Source organism: Cyberlindnera jadinii (assembly GCF_001661405.1).
Source record: "Cyberlindnera jadinii NRRL Y-1542 unplaced genomic scaffold CYBJAscaffold_5, whole genome shotgun sequence".
In the NCBI taxonomy this organism is placed as follows: Eukaryota; Fungi; Ascomycota; class Saccharomycetes; order Phaffomycetales; family Wickerhamomycetaceae; genus Williopsis; species Williopsis jadinii.
In genome coordinates this window covers 44,378-58,437 of record NW_017963656.1, presented here as the reverse complement: position 1 = coordinate 58,437, position 14,060 = coordinate 44,378, and the positions used below count along the sequence as shown (strand labels likewise).

The 14,060-nt window shown below is 45.4% G+C and overlaps 6 protein-coding genes across 6 annotated transcripts; 1 reads left to right on the top strand and 5 right to left on the bottom strand.

Annotated features, from left to right (window-relative positions):
- Positions 1 to 19: 19 nt before the first annotated feature.
- On the bottom strand, positions 20 to 1,902 carry NPL4 (nuclear protein localization protein 4; the record flags this gene model as incomplete). The annotated part of the gene is made up of 2 exons (XM_020217114.1): positions 1,726 to 1,902; positions 20 to 1,673 (listed from the first exon to the last, which is right to left on the bottom strand). Coding segments are annotated over exons 1-2 (1,662 nt in total), but the record flags the coding sequence as incomplete, so codon positions are not given.
- Positions 1,903 to 1,922: 20 nt separating this feature from the next.
- Positions 1,923 to 2,631, top strand: SEC66 (Sec63 complex subunit SEC66). Its single transcript, XM_020213158.1, has one exon. It carries the CDS (start codon positions 1,959 to 1,961, stop codon positions 2,559 to 2,561), a length of 603 nt encoding a protein of 200 aa, XP_020070831.1. The 5' UTR covers positions 1,923 to 1,958; the 3' UTR covers positions 2,562 to 2,631.
- Positions 2,632 to 2,645: 14 nt separating this feature from the next.
- Positions 2,646 to 5,153, bottom strand: SMY2 (Smy2p; the record flags this gene model as incomplete). The annotated part of the gene is made up of 2 exons (XM_020213654.1): positions 2,646 to 4,995; positions 5,116 to 5,153. 2 exons carry the CDS (start codon positions 5,151 to 5,153, stop codon positions 2,646 to 2,648), a joined length of 2,388 nt encoding a protein of 795 aa, XP_020070830.1.
- BRN1 (condensin subunit BRN1) lies at positions 5,123 to 7,703 on the bottom strand. The gene has a single exon (XM_020214816.1). The coding sequence runs from the start codon at positions 7,650 to 7,652 to the stop codon at positions 5,550 to 5,552; it is 2,103 nt and encodes a 700-aa protein (XP_020070829.1). The 5' UTR covers positions 7,653 to 7,703; the 3' UTR covers positions 5,123 to 5,549.
- Positions 7,704 to 9,709: 2,006 nt separating this feature from the next.
- On the bottom strand, positions 9,710 to 10,761 carry CCL1 (TFIIH complex kinase subunit CCL1; the record flags this gene model as incomplete). Its single annotated transcript, XM_020216362.1, has 2 exons — positions 9,710 to 10,420; positions 10,489 to 10,761. The coding sequence occupies 2 exons, from the start codon at positions 10,759 to 10,761 to the stop codon at positions 9,710 to 9,712; spliced, it is 984 nt and encodes a 327-aa protein (XP_020070828.1).
- A 322-nt stretch (positions 10,762 to 11,083) lies between these two features.
- On the bottom strand, positions 11,084 to 13,645 carry ATP1 (F1F0 ATP synthase subunit alpha; the record flags this gene model as incomplete). Its single annotated transcript, XM_020216361.1, has 3 exons — positions 11,084 to 12,506; positions 13,015 to 13,160; positions 13,568 to 13,645. 3 exons carry the CDS (start codon positions 13,643 to 13,645, stop codon positions 11,084 to 11,086), a joined length of 1,647 nt encoding a protein of 548 aa, XP_020070827.1.
- Positions 13,646 to 14,060: the final 415 nt, after the last annotated feature.

Here is a 14,060-nt window from a genome sequence, read left to right as displayed (position 1 = left end):
AGGAGGGTCTGCCAGCCACCGGTCTCCTGGAGCTGGTAGCAGTCTTCGAGCTTGTGAGTCGTTGCGGCTCTAGCCAGGAGTGCCTTCTCATCGCTGTTGAGCACTTCAACGGTGAACAGCAGCGTCAGGAGGTGGAAGTCTGAGATGACGTCGACGAGCTTGAGCTCGCCACGGGTGTACTTGTCCATGCGACGCTTCAGGTCCGTCAGATCTCTGGATATGCCCATCGCCTGTCTGTTCTCGATGGGGAAGCTGTTGCTCTTGAAGACGGCATTGGGCTCCTGTGGGAAGCCATGCGACAACGTCACCAGCAGGTAGTCCACCGGGATGGCAGGTTTGGCATTGGTCTTCACCTGTAGGTTGTACTCGTTGATCTTTGTGTAGAAGATCTCTGGAACGTATCTGCTCTCATTTGTCTCGTTGATGTATGCGAACGATGGCTTGGTTGAGCCTGTGATCAGATCAGCAGAGACGAGGGCCTCGGCACTTTCAGACACTTGGTATGGGAACATATCAATCTCTCCTGCGAGGTTACCACTGATGACACAGGTGACGAACTTCGAAGAGAACTTCCCAGAGGGAGAGCTCTTTGTATAGTTCGGGTAGTGCTTCTGCAACTGGGCTGCAAATATAACTTCCAACGATGAAAGGAAGAACGAGTCCTTGTGTCTCTTACACAGCACTGAGCCATCGCCCTGGCCTGCGTCGGTTAGATCCGTGAATATCACCCCAATCTTCTGTAAGCCACACAGCTCTGCAATTTGATCAATCTGCTGTTCATCCTCCCAGGGTATGCCCAGGGTCAGGCCATCGTTCTCATCGTGCTGCGAAGGCTCATAGATGGCCTCAACAACGGCTTTTATACCAAGTGGGACCTTATCGTACTTGGCGTACGTTCCATACATGAAGCCAATTCTCTGTGTTCCGGTCTGTCTCCAGCTCTCAATGAAGGAGTTGACGATTTCAGAGTTGGCGAATTCAAGATGGTCCACCATACGGAACTCCTGCTGCTGTAGTGTGATTGCAGAAGGCTGGCATTTGGAGCAGATACCCTTTGGCCAAGGCTCATGTCCTCCACGGCACTTCTTATCAATGTTGAAGTTCGACTCTTGAAGAGGCGCAATATACGACGAGCCTTGTCCTTTATTCGTCGCATGATCCAGCTGCTTGAGATAGGCGTGGAACGACATGTGCTTGATCTGGTGTTCGTCTCTATAGGACTTGTCCCAAGGCGGCAATGGAGAACAGTACTCACACATGCCTTGGTCTCCATGTCTGCAGAATTTTGATCGACTTCTAGGAATGAGACCGGTTTCCTTGTTCAATTCAACGTCGACTGGGAGTTCCTTCACAGAGGAAACCGGGATGGTAGCGTCACTGATCTGAACAGAGCCTTGCAACGGCTGCTGCTGTTGCTGCTGCTGTTGCTGTTGCTGCTGCGAATCATCATACTTCAAAAACAACATCTCACCATTCTTGAACCCCAGAGAAGACGGCGTCTTGCCACACAGCACCAGCAACGGCTGGAACGGACCACCAGGCCCACTCGACACCTCAACCTTGGCCACATCAACCGCCAGCTTCTTCGACAGCTCCTCCACAACGTTGAGGAAGTCACCATCAGGATCAGCAGAGACCCTCAGCATCCCATCTTTAGACCGGAAACGAATCACCTGACGCTCTTGTTAGCTCGCCACATGATAAAACATCCACACAACTACTCACAATACTCATAATAAACCTCTCTGTGCCCTTCCTCTACACCCAACTGACCTTCTTTGTTGATGTTGATGTTGATGTTGATGTTGATGTTGATGTTTGCCGTCGGGACTGAGCCCGAGGCACCGCGAACACGTTTGATACTTCAACGTGGCCCCAAATTTTGTTCAAAGCGCTTTCAACCACCTTCGATCAACACTTGAACGGTTTGACAAGGACAGAAGAAAGCACAGAGCACGATGGACGAGGAAGAGATGCCAATCACCAAGATCTCGGTGTACACGCCACTGATCTACGTGACGATCATGATTGGAGCGCTTGTGGTGTTCTCCATCAAGTACAGACAGAAGAAGCTGAAGGAGCTGACGTCGAGAAAGCCCTTCTTCGACAGGAACATTGCGAAAGAGATGTACTTCGAGCTGGTGAACGCTGACGAGAAGCCGAATGAGCAGGTGCTGAAGGCTGCGCTGATCAGAAGGGGAGCTGAGTGCATCAAGAGAACGCTGAAGCTGAAGGAGTTCACACCTTTCATGAACGTTTTATATCACAAGGGTTCTATAAGCGATGACCTATGGGAGAGGTTCCAAACAGCGCAGAAGGTGGAGGAGATTGAGATCCAGGAGCTGGTGCAGGAGACTGAGAAGTATAAGAAGGGCTGGGTCTCAAAGTTCTTGCCTCTGTTGCAGGAGGTTTGCCTCAACGAGGCCTTGGCTAAGAAGTACAACGGGCTGAAGGACAAGAAGGTTGACCTGCTACACGAATGGGGAATCAAGGTCAATGACGATGGCACATACGTATTCCCAAACCAAACTCCTCATAAACAAACGGCTACAGTTAAATAGAATGGGTGAGACATGCTGAATGTATACGTGTATCGTCAAAACAGATATATATACACATGGAGTAACTTTGTAGAGAGAGAAAGCTTAGTTTCTTCTCTTGCCTTTCTTCTTGACAACTTGGAAATCCCATCCATCGTCATCGTCAATGGCACTGATGTGAAGCGCATCAGTCCATGATAATCCATCGTTGACCTGTGTCTCAACGGCTTTACGACGTTTCATGAACTCTTGGGAAAATCTTCTACCATCCATCGTGGACGAGTTAGAGTAGATGGTATCGGCAATGATTTCAGACGAGTCAGGTCCAAATGGAAGCTCTAGGATAAGTTCCAGGATCCCATCAATTTGGATGCCCTTATGCAATTTCATAGTGGAACGACACCATGTCAAAAACTCCTGACGTGGAGAAACAGCCTTGTTAGAGGATGATGGTTGTCTTCCAGCAGTGGTACTAGTCACTGGAGCAGAGATGGAACGTAGCATGTCTGGAGTGAGTTGTTTGCTCGATTGGTTGGTGGTGTGTGGAGCAGTTGGCTTTACAACTGGCTTCTTAGCAGTGACTGTGGTCCAAGCATTAGATGGTGAACTTGCAACAGATGCAAAACTTGGTGGCTGGTGCTTAGCGATTTTCGAGACACCAGAGCTCGTAGATAACGATGAAGCTGCTGTGGCAGCAGCAGAAGCAGCGAGTTCTTCACGTTGGATGTCCAAGAGCGACTTTGTTGGAGTAGAAGCTGGCTTCTTTGCAGAAGCCCAAGTTGCAGTGGCTGGAAGGGAAGTCTTGCTGTTGCTGACTTGTGCCTCTTTCAAAGAGTTTGTAGCATCAGCAAGCAATTGAGCAGCAACCAATCTATCCTGCTCAGCTTTGATCTTTTGGTTCTTAGCTTGCTTTTCAGCTTCCAACTTTTGAATCTCACTCAGGGTTAAACGAGGTTCAGCGTTGGAGACTGATGCCTTCTTGGCCCATGGTGCAACCGACGGTTTAGAAGCAGCAACTGGCTTCTCAGTTTTGACTTCAACAGCTTTAGCCTTCACTTGTTTCTTAGCATCTCTTTTCTGTACAGGAACATTTTGAAGTTGTGGTTGAATATCAGAAATTGGAGCTGGATCATCGACTGTCTTATAAATAGCTTCATCAACATGTAAACCATCAATGGAAGGAGCAGGAACAACCGGCGAGGCATTTGACTCGGTTGTTGGGGTGATGGAAACATTGGTGGTTTCATCCGTCAAAACGTTGTTCAGAACCTGAGAGTGAATTTGGTTGAAGATATCGTCGTCACGTTCATGGACATTGACCAAACTGCTACTAGCAGTAGCTGCCACACTAACGTTGTCGTTGAAGTTAGAAATGAATGAAGATTGGTTGACAATACCGAAATCTTGGGTACCGTTAAGAGTTGGAGTACCAAGAGCAGATTGAGGAGCCCAAGGAGATGAACGACCAGAGCCAAAGATGGCAGACTGCTGAGCAGCTTGGACTTGTGGCAAGAAACTTTGCGAACTTCCAAAGATATTACTAGAGTCTAGGGCCGAGAAATCCTGCTGTTGCTGTTGCTGCTGTTGTTGTTGAGGTTGTTGTTGGAGTATTTGGGCTTGCTCTTGGTTGAAACGATGTGGCGTTGGTTGCAAAGTCTGTGGTTGTGCCTTTGGCAATGGAGTCAAAAATGGGGTCAAGGAGTTATTAACAGATGCAACAAACTCTTGTAATGTCATGAAATTCGATCCTTCTCGTTTCAACTGTAGTGTTGGTAATAAGTACCCACCCTCATACCAGTTCTCCATCATCTGACCATCAAAAGGTCCCTGAAGGTTACCCTGGGGATCTAAATACTCCCATTTGATATCAGCCGGTTGAAGGTACTGTTGTTGAGTGTTCAAGAACGATGCACTAGAGACTAATGGGCTATGAGCAGACATGAATGATGATTCTCGTTGCAAAGGAACAGCCCTAGCTTCAAATGCAGCAGCTGGTGCAGGACTTTGTACCCTTTGGCTCTTCACACCGCTTAAAATACTGGCAAAATCCAGCCCGTTGTTCTCTCTTTGGGCCCATTGGTCAATTTCACCCAATCTCGCCTCCAGTTCCGCAACATTAGACGTATTCTTCTTTTGTTGAAGCGAAACATCATGCTGAACTTGATTCACCAAATCTCTTATTGGATCCAATGATCGATACTTATCCTCGAACCCGACAGATTGTAACTTCTGTTGAAGAGTGGACCACACTTGAAGCAACTCATCAAGCGTATATGACTTTTCAATCTTCTTATAAACAACTTTTGCGGATTGGTTGAAATCAAGAGGAGCATTTACATCTCCAGCAGCAGACTGTGGATTCTGAAAGTCAGAGTTACGTCCCCAGTTCGATGAGTTCGAACGCTGGGCCGAAATATCTGCAGAAGATGATTGTCTAGACGATCTTGGACGCATCCTAAACAACAGTTAGTAAGAGAAGGTCCAGATCATAGCATCCTACCTCTGTGATCATCGCAAGTACAGACAATGAACACCAGCGTGGCAAAAAGAAGAAGCAAGAGGACTCCCAACATACCATGATGGACCAAAGGACAATGAAGATGATTGAGACATAATTAATCGTGATGACAAGAACGATAGGCTTGGATGCGAGGGTCAACTGTTGATGCTGATGAATTAGCAGATGCGAAAAGCTATTTTTCCTTTCCACGTAAGTTGTAATTCAAACTCGAAGAGAGATGTGAAAAGCCTCTGAAGAGTCCATTCAAAGAAAGCTTTTCAAAAATTTTCCAGCGTCATCGAGGAACCAATTGAAGAAATCCGTTTCGAGACAGTACTTTTTTGTTATGGGCCACAAACATATACGCATAAAGAGGTTCATCTGTAGTTGGTTATTTAGTATGTTAGTTGGTTAGTCCAGCTCCAGTTTTCAATCTGTGATCAAAAGAGAAAGAAAGGGGTTATAATATTTTGGTATAGTATTACTCTATGTCCTTTGTCCGGTGGTATCTAATTTGTATTGGACGAGGACTCTGTGTCATATCCAGTGACTCTCAAGTCAGTTAGTGTCTCAGTGTTTTCGATAGTTAAACCGTGTTCGTTAGCCAAGTGTAATAGACAAATGAAACAGAACGACGTCGATAGATCCTTCCTCTGCTCTGTGGGGTATAGTCTTCCAATATCGGTGACCAAATCACTAAGTTGAAGTTCTGGTTCTTCCATTTTGTGTTCGATGGACTTCCAAAGGTTATCTTTGAGTTGTTTCACGTTCACGTTCTTTGCCTTTTTGGAATAGTTGAGAGCACCCAGTCTGGCTTTACCACCTCCAGCGATCAACTGAGTATTTGTGTTCAATTTGGCTTCGTTGGATTCTGTACCAGCGTCGTAATCCATGTCGAAATCGTAGTCCCCACCAATATTAATATCGTCATCGTCATAGCCACCTTGGTCACTACCCCCATCCGTATTGGTTTTATTCTTTTCGAGTTCACATTCCTTATAATTATCAGCCCAGAACGTTGCATCCACAGGTCTTGTAATATCAGGGTCTTCAGAAGGTTCAATAGTCCGTATGTTTAACTTCCGTCTGAATATATTCAACTTCTGAGCTGGTTTGAGGAAAAGTCTCGTTAACTGGTCCGAAGTGTAGTACATATCGTCAGGGAGTAAGTGACTGTCTTTAGCCTCCCTGTCTGCTGCAGATAGCTGTGTGGAAGTCTTACCCTTGGCAAACATAGTGTTTTCCTCATCTTCATCCACTGGAGTCATAAAGTCTATTTGGAAATCGTTTTTGGTCTTCTTCTGTTTCGTCATTGCAGTAGCAGGATCAGCAACAGTATCAGAGCTTTGTGATAGGGCATGTGCTTTACCCTTTTTGAATTGCCTCACCTTCCAATGGTCAGGACCAGCCCAACTACGTTTCATTGTGTTGTCGAAATATGCCATCAAATCTTGATCAACCACACTAGCCACAACACCAGTTTCATTACCAACCTCCTCCTGATCCGTCTGTATCTCATCTTGGAAGATCACTGCAGCTGCTTCATTATCCAACTCGCCATATGAATTGTCGTTATCTCCATACTCAAAATCTGGGCCGTCTTCAGCAAAGTCTTGAATGGATTCCCTGTCATTAGACTCTTGTTGGACGTTAAATCCATTGAGGATAGATTTAGCCTGGGTGATATCTTTCAAAACAGAGTTTAAATGTTCAATAGAAGGACACAATGTAGTTTCATCAAAGTCATCGCCATTCTTGTACAAGATGTCTTTCAAGGGTGAAATGTCCACTTCAGGCTCATCCATTCCAGACATCTCAACGTCAACCGTTGACTCTTCTTCATCGTCCTCCGCCTTCACACCATCACGACTTGATGTATTAGCATCGAAGACAACTCTCCCATGATTGTCTATATGTAATGCATTGAGCAATAAGCTCTTTGCTCCACCTTCATCGAATTCAGCCAACGTTTTTTTGAACAACGGATCAATGTTAAGTTCCTCAGAGAGCTTTTTGATCCGAAGAGACTCAAAACTTGTTAACGTATCACCAACTCTTTTCGCACTGATCTTCGAAGATCTCGCTTTGGCCTTTGCAGATCCTTGGATATCACCCTCTCCAGCATCCTCATCGCTGGAATCACCCTCTTCATCCTTATCATCCTCATCGCCTTCACGCTCCTTCTTCTCCCCACCACCAGTCTGTTTACGTGTTGCCAAGCCACTGAGGAGCCTCCCCGTCTCAGTAGCAACAGAATCGACTCTAGACGAGTAGATCTTCACACACCCGTCAAGCGTGGCGCTTGCCTTTTGGAAGTTAATGTTGTTATCCTTTCCTCTCAAAACATCCATGTCGTGGAAGTAGTCGATGAGCGCAAAATTCCAACTGTTCGTCGTATTGATCTTGTTATCAGTCGCCATCTTGATCCACTCCTCAAAGTTCGCCATCATCACGCCTTTATCCTTCTCCACGGGCTGGATGCTATCCAACAACGAGCTGGAATCACCAGCCGCCGTGGTCGCATTCAACTCTTCACGAAGCAAAGCAGCACCGCTCACCCGGCGCTTTTCCTGAAGACGCTTCTTCATCACTTTAGACTGAACGTACGCCATGGCTGAGTCCCTCTGATTGTTCTTTTGATTGCTTCTCTGAGTGGTCCTTTTGCTCTTTGTTTAGTGTTGATGGAAGTTTGTGGTTTGTTTACCATTTTTTGTGTGTGTGCTTTGTGCTCCAGCAACCAAATGTGGCGCAAACCGTGTTGGTTTTTTTCGCATAGTAACTCCGGTAACCATGAAGAGAGGTGTCTATTAACACATTGAATCATTGCTGAACAAGGGCTTTCTCTGCTGGTTTAACCCGTGCTTGGTGCTTAGGGACCGCTCTCATTGGTTGAAACAAGCGAGAGATCACATTAGAAGGTCCAGTCAATGTTGTTACTTAGTGGCTTCTTATGTTTCTCAAGAAGTCATCTCTATGATGCCAATGCTTTGAAAACTCACGAGGGCCCATGAGAAGATGTCTTACAGACCAGTTATGCTGTATGAAGAGAAGGTGTAGGCTCTTGAAACCATTGGCTAACTTCACAGGACGGACTATTGTGGAGTCGCTGAGCTCAACTTCCCTGTTTGGTGTAAACTGTACGAGAACCAAGAATGGTAAGTCCCATGTGCTAGATTTCTCAGGCACATAGAAGTGTTGCCTTGCGATGGTGTCTTGGACGGCAAGATTGATCAGTGATAAGGAGTGCCTCTCACACATACCAGTGTTGTCCATTTTTCATTGAGAATAAGACAGTGTTGGAATACCGTTACCGGTTCTCTGCTGAATCTGAAGCTCTTGATATTGTCAACTGCATCATTATCAGGATTCCCCACATTGAATCGCAATACCCATGAAAAGTTGACTGAACCATCTATCAACTTGGATGGAAAGTCATTGCATCACGATGCCAGGTACCCTTCACTTCAATACTTGACAGGAAATGTACTTTTTCATGTATTTCAATGTGATGCCAGTGTGGATGAATTAGGACATCTAATGACAAATGGTGGTCCTTGTTTGATAAATAACTAGCATTGATCGCTTGTGATCTATATTCCCCTTGGCCAATTGAATCGTGATATGGTTCGCTTCCATGAAGAGTTCCCGCATTGTAAAGAGCCTTTCATTAGAGGTGCCGTAAAACCATCATTTCAGAACTGTGGAAGGGGTTATAGAGTATGCCCTTGAGTATTAAGGACAGCAAAAGCCTATGGAATATTGGAGAACCTTGGTTGATGATAGACTTATATCTGTCTGGTGTAAGTCAGCCTTACTTGAAGCGAAGTGGCGGCCCAATTTGAAGCCAGTAGCCCTTCAAAGGTTCACACTGTCAAATGTGCACGAGTCTGAAGATGTTGACCATTAGATCTGGCCTCTGATCAAACCAAACATTCATCATGGATACCTCAAGGAGCACAAACTATAGGACAGTATATCCCCTGGCTCATTTTACTCACCACTAGAAATGATAATGGATGCTTCAAATGGTGATTACATTATAGCAACGTCAAGAAGAACTACAATCTCACAATCGGGTCTTTCAATCACCCAAGATGGTCTGTCATATCATCTTCTAAGGTGTGACAAAGTACCAGGACCTACAGAAGTTATCATTTTCAATTATCATTGTTCAAATCAGTTTGACCTTGAATATATTTATGATGTTGACTTAAGAAGCAATGAGAATCCCAATAAGATTTACATCTTTTATTACTATCCAACGGTTATTCTCATTCAAAGGAACCTGAATCTCTGTGTTTCCAGAAGTATTGGTCATTGGATAACCTTGATTCAACTGACGAGGATACAGAATGTTACACACGATTAAATGGCCTACAACCATAGCGAATCTAATTCAAGACTATCGACAAGCACACGTTTGAAGACACATGCAATGACAACATAACATCCATTTAAAGGAACCTTGGAGTGTAATAACACCTGCACTTTATCTCTTGACGATCCTCATTGGCCTTGAACCATAAGGTGCAATTTTGAAGTATGTTCCAAATTCGAACATATCAACTTCCTTGGCTATATAGTTGACAAGAAGGGCCTCGAGTGCTTTCTAAAGAAAATACATAGGAATGATGACTCGTACACACTGCATTGAATTCATTATTTTACTCTATGGAGACGTCGAGGCTCCTCCTTCCACAGCACCCACACGTGGACGCTTGTTGGCGTCGTCCGGCTCGTTTGTATCTCTTTTCCTCTTGAGTACAAGAGAAGGATTAACACAGAATTGGACCTTTTTATCAATCATCACGGCTTGGTCCTTAGTAGGATTGGGAGTGTCCTTTATAACTTGTTGGCATTCTGTTATGACGCTCACCAACGTATCGTAATCAGTGGACTTTGGAACATCGTCTTCCACCTTCACATTGGTAAACTTCTTGTTTAAATACTTCATCGTCAGCTCTTCGTTAACTGTTTTGAAGCATGCCAGGGCAATCTGAGGTGGAGTGAAATGGTAAATGGCGTCAGATATGAGGGCCTCGTTGATGAGGTTTCTTGCAGCGTCGTATACAGAGCCGAGCTCCTTTGTAGACACCTCAGGTCCCAGAACATTCTGGATATCGTAGAAGAACCCATACAGTGGTCTGAACGGATGGTGGGCCATGAGCGTGAACTTTAGAGACTGTAAGATCTCAAACTCCAACCCCAAGATTGACTCTGGAGTTGTCTTTGGGATTCTCTTTGAGAACGAGTTGATACTGATGAAGAAGTTCTCTGACTTGGCAGCAAGGAAGAGACAAGTCAGGAGGATGAGCTTCGGATGGTACTCCATCACACTGTTAACCAGGTAGAACTTCCTAAAGAAGGAAATACCGGTGGCCTAGTTGGACAAATTACTGTTAGTGAACGCTTCAGCAGAGAATGCAAAAGAGGTGAAACACAACTTACCCGTACCTGTGACGGCATATTGAAGAACTTTGCCAACTTGGCAATGCTTCTTGCATGGAACGATATCAGAGCAATCTCCTCGTCCATCGTAACCTTCTCAATGGACGAGGCACTAACCTCCGGCGTTGATGTTAGTCGTTCATCGACTTTACGACATCCCTTTTCGTTAACCTCTCTCCTTTGCTGGGCAAGTTGTTCCCTTGTGTAGGACCACAATCGATACTGTGTTGATCTACGATAGAGATCATCGAATGAAACACCATGAGAGGCCATTTTGCTCGTACACTGTGCCAGCTTTTATGAGCCAATGCTATGAGAATCTACAGTTTTGCTTGAAAAGTTCCTCCGCGATCGCCAGGGAAACAACTACCATAGAAAACCAGCTATAACAACATCATCAACTACAAGTGAAGATTCATAACATATTTTAGTTTTATTGTAATTTTTAGCACCTCCATATACAAGGCCCTTTCATAATAACGTCAAGAATGGTAAAGTATAAAAAATCTCTACTTTATGAATGTTGAATGGGAATATTTACTGATCTCTCCAAGATTTTTGATTTTTCGTTGTTGTTTATGTGGAAAAAGCATTCTTAGAAAGTAGCAGCAAATTGCTCAGTAGCAGTTCTCAACTTAGCCAACAAGTCGTCGGACAATTGACCCTTCTCTCTGATGGCATCCAAGATGTCGGCGTTGTTGGCCTTCAAGGAGGACAAGAAAGCAGTCTCAAACTCCTCAATCTTCTCCAATGGAATGCTATCCAAGAAACCGTTGACACCAGCGAAAATCAATGGGACTTGCTCCTCAGCAGCCAATGGGTGGTATTGCTTTTGCTTCAACAATTGAGTCAAACGCTCACCTCTAGCCAAGGTTTGCTTGGTGGAAGCATCCAAATCAGAACCGAATTGGGCGAAAGCAGCAACTTCTCTGTATTGGGCCAAGAACAACTTCAAGGAACCAGCAACTTGCTTCATGGCCTTAACTTGAGCAGCGGAACCGACACGGGAGACGGACAAACCGACGTTGATAGCTGGTCTGATACCCTTGTAGAACAATTCAGCCTCCAAGAAGATTTGACCATCGGTAATGGAAATAACGTTGGTTGGAATATAAGCAGAGACATCACCACCTTGGGTCTCAATGACTGGCAAAGCGGTCAAGGAACCACCACCGAGGGTGTCGTTCATCTTAGCAGCTCTCTCAAGCAATCTGGAGTGCAAGTAGAAAACATCACCTGGGTAAGCCTCACGACCTGGTGGACGTCTCAACAACAAAGACAATTGACGGTAGGCAACAGCTTGCTTGGACAAATCATCAAAGATGATCAAAGCGTGCTTACCGTTGTCACGGAACCACTCACCAATAGCGGAAGCAGTGAAAGGAGCCAAGTATTGCAATGGAGCAGCCTCAGAAGCAGTGGCAGCAACAATAACAGAGTACTTCAAGGCATCGTGCTCCTCCAAGGTTTGAACCAATTGAGCAACGGTGGATCTCTTTTGACCAACAGCAACGTAGACACAGTACAACTTCTTGGACTCGTCAGTACCGTTGTTCCATCTCTTTTGGTTCAAGATGGTGTCAATAGCAACGGCAGTCTTACCGGTTTGTCTGTCACCGATAATCAACTCTCTTTGACCTCTACCAATTGGGACAAGGGCATCGACAGACTTCAAACCAGTTTGAACTGGCTCGTGGACAGATCTTCTTGGAAGAATACCTGGAGCCTTAACTTGAGCTCTGGAGTGCTTCTCAGCCTTGATTGGACCCTTACCATCGATTGGGTTACCCAAAGCGTCAACAACACGACCCAACATCTCTGGACCAACTGGAACATCAACAATCTTACCAGTTCTCTTGACGGTGGAACCCTCCTTGACCAATCTGTCGGAACCGAACAAGACGATACCAACTTGACCTGGCTCCAAGTTAAGAGCCATACCCTTAACACCGGAGGAGAACTCAACCAACTCTTCAGCTTGACAGTTGTTCAAACCGTAGACACGAGCAATACCATCACTGTAGACTATAGTTAGTATAAAGTCATTAAATACAACTCTGTCTTCGATCCCTGTTTCCAATTCTTGTGATCAATTCTTGTTTTCTGTGTGCGTGTTTTTTATGTCCCACCCCGACAGCCTTTTTCCGTGCTGAAATTTAATTGGCCGAGCGAGAAAAAAACCTTCGATCGACGAAAATTTGAAAAATACTCAAAAGGGGCAAAAAACGGCCACCGGGGAGCGGGAAAAACACACAACGACATCCAACCATACAAATTGTAAGGGACATTTCATACAAAAACAGAGCGCAATTCCGTAGAAAAGCCACTTCAATTGTAGTCAATTGAGAGTGAATTGTAGAGATCTCACACATCGGAGATGATCAGCTAAGAGTGATTGCTCAATCAATTGAGGCACCACGGTCTTAGATCTACACCTGTTTTTCTCCCCCACCGTTGAATTGACCAGAACAAGACACTGGAAAACAAGACAAACCGAGACGAAGACAAGAAAACGATTCAACTTACCCAACAGACAAGACTCTTCCGGTCTCATCCAAGTTAGCCTCCTCAGAGACACCTCTGATTCTGCTCTCCAAGATGGAGGAAACCTCAGTTGGTTGAGCCTTAGCAGAGGCGAAACGACGGCCGGCAACCATCATGGCTGGACGAGCCTATTCAATTGTGTTAGTACCACACGTCAAGCTCAAATAACTGCTTCAGTTACGTAGAGGATTTCTGGTCCAATGAAAACGCACCGCATTGTTTCGCTGTGATTTTCTCCCGCCCTCGTTGACACCCCTAAAAAACAAGCGATCGAGACGGAGAAAAACACACAAAAACAATCTGGGCGGCTAACCCCCAACCGCTGGGCTCAACAACAATCCATTGTGATTCCACTGGCGTGCCAATTGATTGCAACCGTGGCGGTTAGGTTACCATGAGCTCAATCATGAGCCGCCCTGCCGAAAGGTTTGTTTTTCTGTTGTTGTTGAATTGTGTACACCCCAAACTTCCCTCGACCCCTTGGACGTCGAAATCCTCAACACCCCCATACAATTAAAGACACGGATATACTCACCACACGGTTGAGAGCACGAGCAGCGTTGGTAGCAACAACAGATCTTGCAGCTGTTCTAATAGCAGAGCGGGAAAGCATTGTTAAAATTGAATTCCTTTCTTGATAAAATTCAGTTAAGAATCGAATGGGAAGAAAAGAGAGAAAAAAGATGTTGGAGGTTTTGATTTTTTTTGTTTCCCTCTCGCTCCCCCTTCGCACTCCCTTTTTGGCGACGTTGGGTGGATGAGGGAGAAAAAGGGATCGGTTTTTCGCGATTTTGCACTGGCGGCGTGGAAGAAAGGGAAGGGAAATTATTGGCCGGGCGCAAAAGCGAGCGCAAAAGCCACCGCTGAACGAGGCCCTCGACACCGCGCAAAGGACAGCGACAAATCAAACGGGCAAAAAACAGGAAAGTCGCGAAACCGGCACCCACTTTTTTTGTGGAGGCTTTTCATTGGTCCAGAGGGCAAGAGGTAGGGTAAGGGGAGAGGGCGGGCTGTCTGGCTTATGTAAT